This window comes from Mobula hypostoma, chromosome 7 (genome assembly GCF_963921235.1).
Source record: "Mobula hypostoma chromosome 7, sMobHyp1.1, whole genome shotgun sequence".
Taxonomy (NCBI): Eukaryota; Metazoa; Chordata; class Chondrichthyes; order Myliobatiformes; family Myliobatidae; genus Mobula; species Mobula hypostoma.
The window spans coordinates 139,104,467-139,118,548 of record NC_086103.1 but is presented as its reverse complement, the minus strand read 5'-3'; the positions used below and the strand labels follow the sequence as shown (position 1 = coordinate 139,118,548).

The 14,082-nt window shown below is 39.2% G+C and overlaps 1 protein-coding gene across 1 annotated transcript in view; it reads right to left on the bottom strand.

The window, feature by feature from the left end:
- LOC134349582 (cullin-5) overlaps nt 1-14,082 on the bottom strand; it is an 82,024-nt gene that overhangs the window by 19,173 nt on the left and 48,769 nt on the right. Inside the window, exons 13-16 of the mRNA XM_063054127.1 lie at nt 9,559-9,690; nt 4,576-4,699; nt 4,176-4,351; nt 1,303-1,464 (exon numbers count right to left, since the gene is read on the bottom strand). Of these exons, the coding sequence (XP_062910197.1) occupies nt 1,303-1,464; nt 4,176-4,351; nt 4,576-4,699; nt 9,559-9,690 (594 nt within the window). The remainder of the gene's footprint in view (nt 1-1,302; nt 1,465-4,175; nt 4,352-4,575; nt 4,700-9,558; nt 9,691-14,082) is intronic.

Here is a 14,082-nt window from a genome sequence, read left to right as displayed (position 1 = left end):
ATTAATGGCTCAAAAAAAAGTGTCAGCATAGAATTCGGCCCTTCGGCCCACCATGTCCACAACAACACAAGAATCTGTCTGAACTAACCCACTTACTAGCACTCAATCCAAGCTTTACTTTCTATGATAATTCAAGTGCTTAAACAGATACTTTAGAAGTGACAGAGTGACTATCTCCACTACCCACTCAGACAATGCAATTCAAGATTCCAGTCATCCTCTGCATTTAAAAAATTCTTATTTAGATCCCTTCTGAATCTTTTACACTAAATCTATACTGTGGCTTTAAACACATCTGTTATGGTGAAACATGTCCTCCTACCTACTTTAGAAATGCCCTCCAAAATTTTGTGCATTTGTACATAAAGAACACAGAACAGTGCAGAATAGGAACAGGACTTTGTCCCCACAACGTCGGTGCCAAATTAAACAAAATCTCTTCTGCCTGAACATAATCGAAAAGCCTTAATTCTCTGCATATTTATGTGACCAACAGCCCTTTAAACATCATTATCATATCTGTTCCATCATTCCTCCCAGCAGCTGTTTCTTGGCACCTATCATTCTATAGAAAACCCTTCCACACTTTAAACTTCTTTCCCCTCTCACCTTAGATTCATGTCCTCTAGTATTTGACAATTCTATCCTGGGGAACTGTCTATGTATATATGCCTCTTATCCGTACAAGCTTCTATCAAAATTTCCCTTCAGCCTCCAGTGCTCCAGAGAAAACAACCCAAGTGTGTCCAACCTCTCCGTATAGTTTATACACTGTAATCCAGACAGCACCTTGGTAAACCTTTTCTGCACCCTTTCCAAAGCCTCCACATCTTTCCTGTAATGGGGCAAACACATAATATTCTAAGAAGAACCGAATCAAAGTTTTCTAAAGCTACAAAACAACCTGTATCAGAACACCCGCAGCCTCCACTGCTCCAAAGAAAACAAAAACAGCCACCAGTCTCTCCTCATAAGTGAAAGGCAGTAGAAAAGCATCCTAAGCAATTTTTCAAAGTTCAAAATAAATTTATTATCAAAGTACATATATTGTCATCACTATTGTTGTATTGCTTACATTCCAGTATTTGAAATTCCCCATCTGTTATCAGTTCCCTTCCACACACTCCTCAAAGCAAGTTAATTTTAGTCATCCATATTGGTTTCAGTTGTACAGTGCTAACTTTGTTTATATTATTGTGAGGAATATTTTAAGTAAATAAATGTTACTGTTATTTCAGGCAATACAAGTTTACTTCTCAAATGTGAAAGGATGTATGGTTGTTGAAAATAAAAATAACATACCCATAACGTCCTCCTAAGTTCTGCATCTGGTAGTTCAGTTGCTAATTTTAGATTTTCAAAACTAATCTTTTCTCTTGGTCTTTGGTTCCAGGCAAACAGAACTGCCAATTGAAAGGTGGTTACCTCTAAATCATACTGACCAACCTCATTTTTGAAAGTTATCTGTTTAGGAAGTAAAAGAAAATTTAATTATTTTAAGTTTTTTTTCCAATACAAAGCAAAATAGATTCTAAATTTTAAAAAAAATATATTAAACCCAAAGGTAAGTTTCAGGATCACCTTAAAAACAAAGTTATGAACAGGCAAAACTGCAGAAGCATTTTAATGACATAAATCATGTTAGGCCACAGGAGTACAAGGGAATCAGCTTAAAGTATGATTCTGGGGGGGGGGGGTGATATGCAGGTGGAGTGAGGGGTCGAGGGTGAGAAAAATAGAAGTGGGCCAAAGGAGAGAAAAAGAGAGGTGGACCCAGAGAGAAATAAAACAGAGCCATAAAAGGGCAGAGAGTACATGGAGTGAGTTGGTTGGTACCGATGATACTGGTAACCATTGCAGTACAGGCACTACTTCTGCAGCAATGAAGCTTATTCAGTATCTTAATTTATGTACTTCTGAATTAAAGAAAAATTACTTTTTTGTCAAATGAGATTTAATTAGCTTACAAACAACAATTCAAGTAGAGCAAGATCAAGAACTGCACAGGAACCTCAGTCTGATTTCTAGTTGACTTTCAAATGTTTTAAATGCTTAAAATACTAAACGAATGCTTGGCTTAATGTGAACTGGACTATTTACTCTCTATAGTTATCTCTGCTTCTGTTCTAAAAATAAAACCAACAAAAGCAATTCACTAAATGTCATATACTGAAAACTCAATAGACATCTGACAAACAGATTTTATTTTTCGTATGACCAATTGTCCTTTCCCTCTGCTGATTGTATCAATTATTGTTTAGCTCTAATCTGATTAAATTTGCCACACTACATTGACTGGCCTAATCTCAAACAATAACGAGGTGACCTACAGGGAAGAAGTCATCTCCCTGACACAGGAGTATCAAGAAAACAACCCCTCCCTCAATGTCACAAAAACAAAGGAGATGGTTGTGGATTACAGGAGGAATGGAGATGGGCTAACCCCTATTGACATCAATGGATCCGGGGTTGAAAGGGTAAACAGCTTCAAGTTCCTCGGCATCCACATCACTGAGGACCTCACTTGGTCTGTACACACCAGCTGTGTGGTGAAAAAGGCACAACAGCGCCTCTTTCACCTAAGATGGTTAAGGAAGTTTGGTATGGGCCCCAAATCCTAAGATTTTTCTACAGGGGCACAACTGAGAGCATCCTGACTGGCTGCATCACTGCCTGGTATGGGAATTGTACCTCCTTTAATCACAGGACTCTGCAGAGAATGGTGCAGACAGCCCAGCGCATCTGTAGTTGTGAACTTCCCATAATTCAGGATATTTACAAGGACAGGAGTGTAAAAATCGCCCGTAGGATCATTGGGGACCCAAGTCATCCCAACCATAATCTATTCCAGCTGCTACCATCTGGGAAGCGGTACCACAGTATAAAACCCAGGACCAACAGGCTCTGGGACAGCTTCTTCCACCAGGCCATCAGACTGATGAAGTTACGCTGATTTGAGTGTTCTCTATATTACATTGACTGTTCTATTTATTATAAATTACTATGATTGCACATGGCATATTTAGATGGAGACGTAACATAAACATTTTTACCCCTCATGTATGTGAAGGATATAAGACATATTCAGTTCAATTCAATACATCAGTGTCAGGTGCCCTGCCATGCTTCATGTAAATGGCTATTCTCCCTGATAATCCAGACGGTTGATTCAATCTTATGAGCAATGACACATCACACTGAACTTGATCTTCAAATGCACCCATCCAAGAGTCACCAATAGTAATGTGAAATTCTGGCTTTTAAATAAGATCAATACGCAAAAGAGACAAACATTAATTGACATTCATGCATCAAAAAAATGACACCACCACTTAAATATGCAACCCAACTTTCACTATTTTCAAAATATTTTTCAGAAAGCGACCTTTTCCCAGACTCTGGCCAATTGTAAACTGCAAATTATTTCAGTACTGAATTTTAAAGACTTCTCACCTATTAATGTTGGGCACGTGGCGAAGTGGTTAAGGCATTCGTCTAGTGATCTGAAGGTCGTTAGTTCGAGCCTCAGCTGTGGCAGCGTGTTTGTGTCTTTGAGCAAGGCACTCAACCACACATTGCTCTAGTGTCTGTGCGAGGACAGGCGCCCCACACAGACTTCCAATCTGCACCTTGTAAGGCATGAAAATGCTCGACACAGACCTCTCTCTCATGGTCTGAGTCGACGTTCCCTCCCCTCCCCACCTATTATTCTATTTCATAAGGACATTCCGAGGACAGATTTAATAATTAGACTTCAACCAAAATTTCACAAAGTGGTAATTCTAGCTCATTAAGTATAGCAAAATAAAAACCTATTACAAACATTCTCTCTTCTCCTGTCCTCCATCAGGCAGAAGATACAAAAGCCTGAAAGCACATACTAATAGACTCAAGGTGACAGCTTCTAACAAGACTGATAAAAGACTACTGAACAGACTTTTTGTATGGTAGGATGGACTTGACCGCAATCTATCTTGCCCTGTGTTGTACCATACTGCCTGCCAGCACTGCAGTTTCTCTGTAATGCTGTATTCTGCATTCTATTAGTGCCCTTCCCTTGTACTACTGCTGTACCAATGTAATGAAATACTCTGCATGGATGGTATCCAAAGCTCAGTACACGTGAACAATGATAAATCAATTATAAATTAACATCAAAAGGATTCTCTACTTACAATTCCATTGGACATGAGGTGATGCCAATGCAACTTTCTACCACTGTGATTTTTTTTGTAAAATTCCTCCACTTCAGGGATAAGATCTTCAAGTTCAGTTGGAAGAGAAACAAATACTTTCTCTGAGCTTCTTGACCAGGCACCAGCATTTAAAATCTTGATATTCACAGAGTCAGCTAAATCAGGTAAAGGATTACAAGCACATTATTTGGATGTCTTGTGCAAAAAGAAAATTTGAAATAAATTTTTTACTTCTGTATCTGTTTGTATTTTAACACTGAACGATGGAATTTCAGCATATTTTTATTTAAAATTAATCAGTACCATTCAATTAACATTTAAATTTTCTGCATTTTCCATTCTTAATTTAAGTTAATATACATCCCAAAGAAAGTTATACCTGGAAGGGCCAACTTATTGTTTTTGTGCATTTCTTTGAAAACTTGGTTGAGGTCTTCAGATACTTTAATATCCTGAAACATTCTGGCCAATTTGTTCACATAGTCAGCAGGCATTCCTACTTCCTATAAACACACAAAAACACAAATTTCTATCTTACAAAAATATACATTTAAGGATTAAACTATAAATACAAATTTTGCTACTCAAAAGAAATTGGTCACCTAAATAAAATAAAATCTGCAAGCAAATATGTAACGTTCCAAATTTGGAATTTCACATGGGGCAAAAGTGTACTTTGCAAAGATATATGGTAGCATTGAAAGAGAAAACACTTCAGCATTAACAAAGGCTGAAACCTGTGAAGAGTTTCGGCCTCTGCTGGAGGAACTCAATGAGCTGAGCAGGATTCCTGATACAAGTTAGCAGGGTTTCAACCTGAAACACTGAAAAATCCTTCCGTCGCCACCCTCCCACACCCAGATGCTGCCGAACACATTGAATTGCTAAAGTAGGTTGTTTGTTGCTCAAGATTCCAACATCTGCATTCTCTTGCACCTCTGTAATTTGTGAAATTGTACGAAAGTAGATTCTCAGGAAAACATCCAAACTACTCTGATCATCTGAAATCAAATTTTGAACTTTAAATTCTCAGAATAATTCATACCTTTTTTCAACTGGAATTTGTTGTGCTGCTCTGAAGCTTCTGAGTACCTGTATAGGATTATCAACTTTCCTCAGTTGGTTGTACCTTGATCTTGGTCAAAACAAAATAGGTTTCCTCCGCATATAGAATGCAGAGATGAATACAGAACAATTCCATGCAATACCAAAGAAATGCTGCATTGTCAGATTGTACATAATTGGCACAAAATATTGAAATACAACCTCATTCTATTCTGGCTTTTTACATTCATCAGTATAAAAACAGTAAGGAATTCTTGATGTCTTGGTAACTACTTCCCCCTCAACCACAAGCACACAACACTGATTACTCATGGCCATGTAGACATCAGTGGGTGAGCCCTCCATTATGACCCCTCAGACGGCAGCTATGATATTCTCTCTGATTACTAGTGCAATTTCCACACACCCCACCCATTTTCCCTCCCTATGTTTTCTAAAACATTGAAACTCTGGAACATTAAGGACCCACTCCTGTCCCTCTCTCAACCACATCACAGTTCCATATACTGAGCCATGCTCTGTTCAACACCTTCACTTATAATACTCCAAGCATTAAATTACGAACATTTCAAATTATCCATCCTATCATATCTATTACTTTGCTCCTGCCTATTTTTTTTGTACTGGCCCTGACATCTGCCTTCCTCTCTATCCTTCCATTTTTTGACCAGGTGCTCTGGTTCACATCCCTCTGCCAAACTAGTTTAAATCCTCCCTAGTAGCAAACTTCCTGGCCTGAATATTGGTTCCTTTCCAGTTTAGGGGACAGTGAACACAGCTCCTTAAACTTTAAGGTAGCTATAGATATAAACTTTAAGGTAGCTATAAATATGGAGCTTGTGGGAGAGTATTAATTTGGAGTAGGGCAAATTATAAGAGCATCAGGCAGGAACAAGGGAATGTTAATTGGGTCTTTTGCACAGGTCCACATTCAACATGTGGAGGGTGTTTAAAGACCAAGTGTACAGAATACAGGACAGGTATGTTCCAGTCAGAAGAAAGGACAAGGATGGCAAGGTGTGAGAACCTTGGATGTCAAGAGAGGTGATGAATTTTGTCAAGAAGAAAAAGGAGAAGTATGTGAATCTTACAGGAAGGATGTCGAGGCTGTGGGTAAGGTGCAAAAGAGGCTTACCAGAACGTTGCCTGAATTAGAAGGCTTGTGCTATAAAAAGATGTTGGACAAACTTGGGTTGTTTTCTCTGGAGCAGCAGAGACTGAGGGGAGATCTGATAGAGGTTGCTCAGATTATGAGAGCATGGAGAGAGCACACAGATAGTATCTTTTTCTCAGGGTTGAAATGTCCAAAACCAGAGGGCAGGAGTGGCTCATTTCAAAGGAGATGTGCAGGACAACTTCTTTAAAAAACACAGGGAGTGGTGGATATTCTGAATGCACTGCCTGGGATGGTGGTAGAGACAGATACATTATAGACACAGAGACATTTGGATAGGCACATGAATGTGAGGAAAATGGAAGGATATTGACATTGTGTAGGCAGAGGGGATTAGTTCAGTTGACCATTTAATTACTAATTTATTTGGTTTGGCACAACATTGTGGGCTAAGGGACCTGTTTCTGTGCTGTTCCTTTCCATGTTCTGCCATGCTGAGCTTGATCGCTTCTTGATTAGTAAGGGTGTCAAAGGTTAAAAGGAGAAGGCAAGAGAAAGGGATTGAGGATAATAAATCAGCCATGATGGAATGGTGGACCAGACTCGGAAGGGCCGATTGGACTAATTCTGCTCCTATATCTTACTGTCTGCTATGCTCTATGTCACCGTTAGACAAGTCTCAAGAGAAATAATAATTTGTGAAATACACAAAGCTGGTGGATTAGGAAAGGGTTTAAAAAGTGGAGATACCAGGGGAGAACAAGGGCTGGGGCTCATGTGGGAAAGATAATATAAAAGGAATTCAGGGATAATAGGTTAAGAACATGGTGACTTGGTGGAAGGCTGCAGGACTACTATAAGGAGGTGACCATAGCTACAATGGTACCTCACAAAGCAGCACCTCAGAGAAAACGTCTTGCAGGCGAAGAGGTCAGGACTACACGAAGATGTCAGATTACATATTCTTGGACAAGAGAGGGCATGGCCAAGGACAAATTTTGCTGTAACTGCCAACTGAATTGATGTGATGATGTACCTAAAATCTTATTTCCACGTGGCATTTAGTGTAATTAAAAAAAGACAACATTTGTTGTTTCTTTCATACTTTATACTTATTTCCTACCACACAAATTCCATGAAAACAAATTTTAATTCTGTACCTCAAATTCTTGGGGAGATTTGGGAATTCCGTAAAGGAAAATTTCTGTTACCAGACTGGGTAAAACACAGAGTCACCTACATGTTCTGATGAACCAGTCATATTTTCTAAACACATATTTTGCACTCAAATCAAAAAGCACCACTGCTTTACACAAATATTCTATCTAATTTATCGTGGTTTCTCAGCTACTTCCTATAACTCATTTACTTCATATTTAAACCTTAAGTCATTAAAACATGTCAGAACAATACCATTTCAGCACCAGCATCCAGGTCACACCAATCAGAATCACTTTGTACATTTATAAACTACAGTTACAAATGTTTTCAGTCTTTTAGTTCTTTATGATATGCATCCTTAAGTTTCATCTTGGATCTCACATCTAAACGTAACTAATAGTCATTTATATGGAAAATTATAATATTCCTTTTTACAAAAGGGATAACAACACTCATTCTATTTATGGTGTTCCCACAGACAATGGTCTCACTCCAAGGACTCTATTTTGTTATTTCATGCTCTAGTTATTTATTGCCATTTATTTATATTTTCATTTGCACAGTTTACAGTTACTGTTCTATAGATTTGCTAAGTACACCCACAGGATAAAGAATATTGGGGTTGTACGTGGTCAGTTGAATGTACCCTAACACATTTTACTCTGAACTTTGAATACTGGGTACATCTTGCCATGGAATATTCCATAGTTCAGTTATTTTTTTTCCCCCAAATACATTTCACTTTGATATACACTTCACACACGTAGAAATTAGGCACATTTAGGAATAGATTTACAGACTTAAATTATGTCACATAATGAGTATAACAAGCCTCATCAGAGATTAATACACAAGAGAATAAAACTTCAAATCCAAATTAATTGATCCTTATAATTTCTATGATTCTGTGACCTAGTCTTGATACATTTCCTTGAAGTGTATGGATGTAATTAAATGAAATTCTGTTCACATTCATAATGCTTCATTTAGATAATCTAGACATCCACAGGGTTGATGAAGTTGACAATTTACTATGCCCAATAATCCTATACCAATAGTTATATAAGTCCATGTCAACAGGTTAAGGAAGTGTATATACTGTAGATATTCTGCAGCAATCTGAGAATTAACCCACTTTGACATTTTTAATTATACATTTTCTTAAATATCTGTATTTACAAATCACCTTTCACACCCCAAAAAACACACTGTTGGTTAAGGGATAAATGTTACCCAAGACATTGCCAAAACTCCCTGCTTTTCTTCAAATAGCAGTTGGGATCTTTTATGTCCATTAAATTAAAATAGGCCTGTTTAGTATTTTGTTAGAAAGACCAACAGCTGCCTCGCACAGTCCACACAAAGTGCCAGCTTACATTATATTCTGCAATCACTGCTGTGGAGCTTGAACTACAGCCACCTCGCCACATTAGTATACCAAATATAATTCTAAATTAATCTAGATATATTGAGTCATTAGGATCAACAATGACACTGCTATATATGCCAAAATATTAAAAAGATGTGGTAAATAAAACACACAGAACATTTTCTTTTACAATTTGGTAGGGCCTATATATTGTTCTGGATAAAACAAAACTGGCTCACTTTAATCATCCGAAGTTAAACATAACTAATAGTGTAAGGGCACACATTAGTTGGCCAATTCCCTTATTAAATAATGATTTAATGGCATGTGGAGAAAAACATGGAGAGGAAACAAAAAGAGGGAAACACTTCCTTTTGATTCAAGTTCAAATTGTGGCAAATGAAAAATATGGTTTTCTTAAATTCTCAATTCAACACTCAAGTGAAGCATTACAATTTTTGGGACAGAGGGCAGAGAAATCCTTCTGCCTTTCAGCAGGTCTCTATTATCAATGAACCAAGTGAACGACTGTAAATTAGAGCTATCATCGCCCAAACCCTCTTTTGCTTACCACATTCATAAACAAATTTAGTGGATCAAAAGGAAAGATGTGTGCCTGAAAACAGTGGAAAGGCACTATTGTATTTACTTACTCTAAGCCATTCTACCATATTTTCTTCTATTTCGCTGTCTGCTGAAATATCCAGGATCAAACGCCTTGTTAGGTGAGCTTTATGGTATCGCATAAAGACATCTTTGTTTTGCACATATTTCAGCACAAGAAGCTGTTAAAAAACATATCAAGAGAATTCAATATTTTTGGTAGAACTACTTCAATTCTGAAACTCAGCATCAACTATAACAGATACAATTAGGAGTTATTTAAATCATTAGAAGATAGATCAGCACAACACAGAGATGGGCCATTCAATCAACCATGTCTCTGTTGACCAGTCTAACTGATCCCACCTCTCTGCATATGGCATTTATCCCTCTTTTCACTGCCTGTTCACACGTCTGTCCAAATATCTTGTAAATATTGCTAAGGTAGCTGCTTCTACCACCTCCCTGACAAAAGCTTCCAGGTACCTACCACTATGTAAAATAACACTTGCCTTGCATTTCTCTTGCAAACTTTTCTCCCCACTTCCAGCTGCCCTCTAGTATTTGATAGTACCACCCTGAAGAAAATTCCATCTACCTCACATATATTTATAACAAGTTGCCCTTCAGTCTACAATGCTGCAAGGAAAACAATCTAAATGTGTCCATCTTCTCCCTATAACTCTCCAATCAGCCAACAGCACCACGGCGGCGTAGCAGTTAGCACAACAGTATTACAGCTTACAGCAGTTGGCGAACAGTATTCGGAGTTCAATTCTGGTGCCTTTCTGTAAGGAGTCTCTTTAAGTCCTCCCTGTGAAATGCATGGACTTTACCTGGGTGCTGGGTTGGTTAACTGGTCATTGTAAATTGTCCCGTGATTAAATTAGGGTTAACTGGGTTTGTCGGGTCAGAAGGGCCTACTCTGTGCTGTATCGATAAATAAACATCCTGGTGAATCACTTCAGCACCCTCTCCGAAGCTTCTACCTCTTTACTGTTTGGGGGGCAGGGGGCAGAATTGCAGAGCGTACGCCAGTTTACTGTGAATCACTCCAGCACCCTCTCTGAAGCTTCTACCTCTTTACTGTTTGGGGGACAGGGGGCAGAATTGCAGAGCGTACTCCAACTGCGGCCTAATTAAAGTGTTCTATGACTGCATCATGAAGCCCCAACTTTTATACTTTTATGCGCTGAATTATGAAAGTATACAACATCCACTTGTGTTGCCACTTTCCATCATTGTGCTCAAAGGTCCTGCCATTTTCTGTACATCTTCCTTCCCAAAAGGCAACACCACACAATTTGTCCTGATTAAACTCTATCTGCTTTTTAAAAAAAAATCATTAACCATTTCATTACTCGATCAGTCAACTAATCAGGCACTTAAGATATTGCATGTTACCATCATAAGAAACAATCCACCCCGATGCATTTCAAATCACACTTGGAGACTTCAATCAGGCTTGTCTGAAGAAATCTCTACCATCATCATACAACCTGTATTACCAGGGGGTCCCAACACAGTAAACCACTGCAGTACTACGATAAGGAACGCCTACCCTTCCATGCCCAGACTGCATTTCAGGAAATCTGATCACTTGGCTATCCTTCAAATACCTGCATACAGGTAAAGGCTAAAGAGCAAAGCTCCAGAGAAAAGGACAACATAGAAGTGGTCGTGGGAGGAAGAGGAGCAGCTACAAGATTGCTTCAAGTCAGAGGACTGGGTCGTAATCAAGGACTCATCTGAATGAATACACCACAGTTGTCTACAACGTTTTTTTAAAAAATACAGTCTGTGATAAGTGTGTCTCCACTAATCATTCAGAGTCTAGCCCTGGATGAACCACGAGATCTGCTGAGGCCAGATCACATGGCGACCGAGTAAGGTCCAGGTACGATCTCCGGAAAACCATCTCATGGGCAAAGAGACAATTACAGGCTAAACTTGAAGCAATGAAGACTACTCGACAGCTGTGGCAAGGTTTGCATGTTTTGCCTCTTACAAAGTAAAATCAACTGACATAGGCGACAATAGGGCTTCACTCCCAGATGAGTTCAATGCTTTCTATGCTTGCTTTGACCGTCAAAACATGGAGGAACCATCACAACCTCCCACAGCCCCCAATGACCCTGTGATTTCAGTCTGAGGCCAATATGACAGCATCCTTCAGGAGGGTGAACCCAAGGAAAGCATCTGGCCCAGATGAGACACCTGGCCAAGTACTAAAGATCTGTGGTCATCAACCTGCTGTAGTGTTCATCGCTATCTTTAACCTCTCACTTCTGCAGTCTGGGACAGAGACCTGCTTCAAACAGGCTTCAATTATACCAGTGCACAAAAACAACATCAGTGACTATCATCCAGTGTGGTGAAGTGTTTTGAGAAGCTGGTGATGAAACATATCAACTCCTGCCTGAGGAGCAGCTTGGATCCGCTCAATTTGCCTACCTGCACAATAAGTCCATAGCAAATGCCATTTCATTGGCTCTTCACTCATCCTGGAACATCTGGATAGCAAAGATGCATACATCAGGATGCTCTTTATTGACTACAACTTGGCATTTAATACTATCATCCTCAAAATTAGTCAATAAGCTCAAAGACCTTGGCCTCAATACCTCCTGCTGCAATTAGATCCTCAACTTCCTCACTTGCAGATCCCAGTCAGCTCAGATTTGCTACGTCTCCTCCACAGTCTCCATCAGCACAGGTGCACCACAGCATGTGTGCTTGGACCCCCGCTCTATTCACTTTACACTTATGACTGCATGGCTAAGCACAACTCCAATGCCATATCTAAGTTTGCTAACGACACTGCTGTCATTGGCCAAATCAAAGGTGGTGACGAATCAACACAAAGGAGGGAGACCGAAGATCTGGCTGAGTGGTGCCACAGCAACAACCTCTCACTCAATGCCAACAAGACCAAGGAGCTGACTATTAACTCCAGGAAGAGGAAACTGAAGGTCCATGAGCCAATCTTCATCCGGGGAACAGAAGTGGAGAGGGTCAGCAACTTTAAATTCTTCAGTATTGTCATTTCAGAGAACCTGTTTTGGTCCCAGCACACAAGTGCAATTAAGAAGCAAACACTGCAGCACTTCTATATCCTTAGATGTTTGTGAAGATTCAGCATAGTATCTAAAACTTCAACAAACTTCTATGGATGTGTGGTGGGGAGTATGTTGACTGGTTGCATCACAGCCTGGTATGGAAACTCCAATGCATTTGAAAGGAAATCCCTACAAAAAGTAGTGGATAGGGCCCAGTCCATCACGGTTAAGGCCCTCCATACCACTGAGCACTCCTACACGGAGCACTATCGCAGGAAAGCAATATTCATCATCAGGGACTACCACCCAGGTCATGCTCTCTTCCCTCATCAGGAGGATGATACAGGAGCCTCAGGACTCTCTCTACCAGGCTTATGAACAGTTATTATTCCTCGACCATCAAGCTCTTGAACCAATGGAGATAACACCACTCAACTTCACTTGCCCCATCACTGAACTGTTACCCCAACCTATGGATTCACATTCAAGCACTCTTCATCTCATGTTCTCAATATTTATTGATAATTTATTATTACTTATTTTTTGGTTTTGTATTTGCAGTCTGCTGTCTTTTTGCACATTGGTTATTTGACCACTCTGTTGAATGCGGTCTTTCATTGATTCTATTATGGTTCTTGGATTTACTGAGTATGCCCACAAGAAAATGAATCTCAGGTGACATATGCATTTTGATAATAAATTTGCTTTGAACTTTCGGCCCAAATTTGCAATAGATCTGTCTTGCTGCATCCTGTGATGACCTTCCTCACTATCTACAATTTCACCAATCTTTGTGCTGTCTGCAAGCTTACTAATCAGACCACCTACAATTTCATCCAGATCATTCCTATATATTACAAGTAATATGTGCCAGCACTGATCCTTGCAGAACACCACTGGCTTATAGTTTTAAATGAGTTCAGATTTTTCCCCTCAATTATTATGTTGCTGGCAAAATATATACAAACAGAAATGCAACAACTTTCAGCCTCCTTTAAGTGCAAAGGAATTAGCTTTAACAACATGTGCAGAAGCTATACTAGCTAACTAAATTTTAATTCATTAATCTTCACAAGTGCACGCTTCTACTATAATGTAGAAGCTGGGTATAATATCTTAAACATGCCTGCAATGCTTCTCTTTGAAATATTGATCCAAAGCCCATTAAATGATCTTATTTATCACTAAATATTGATGGTACAGCAAGGGGGCTGCAGTTCTATGTCTTCATGTTTGTTCTTTTTGAGTTGCAGAGACAGTGTGTCCTCAAATAGGAGTGTAATATTTGAAATCTTTTAAAGATGACCAGAGAATCTGGGGCACACAATAATAGGCCATATTAGCATGGTTTCCTTAAGGCAAAACTTGGCCTTACTAATATGTTCGAATTCTTTGAGAAAATAATAGGAAGGATAGATAAAGGAGAGTAAGTGAGTGGTGTTTCATTGGATTTTCTGAAGCCTTTGACATGGTGCCACACACGAGGCTACTAAACAAGAGCCCATGGTGTTACGT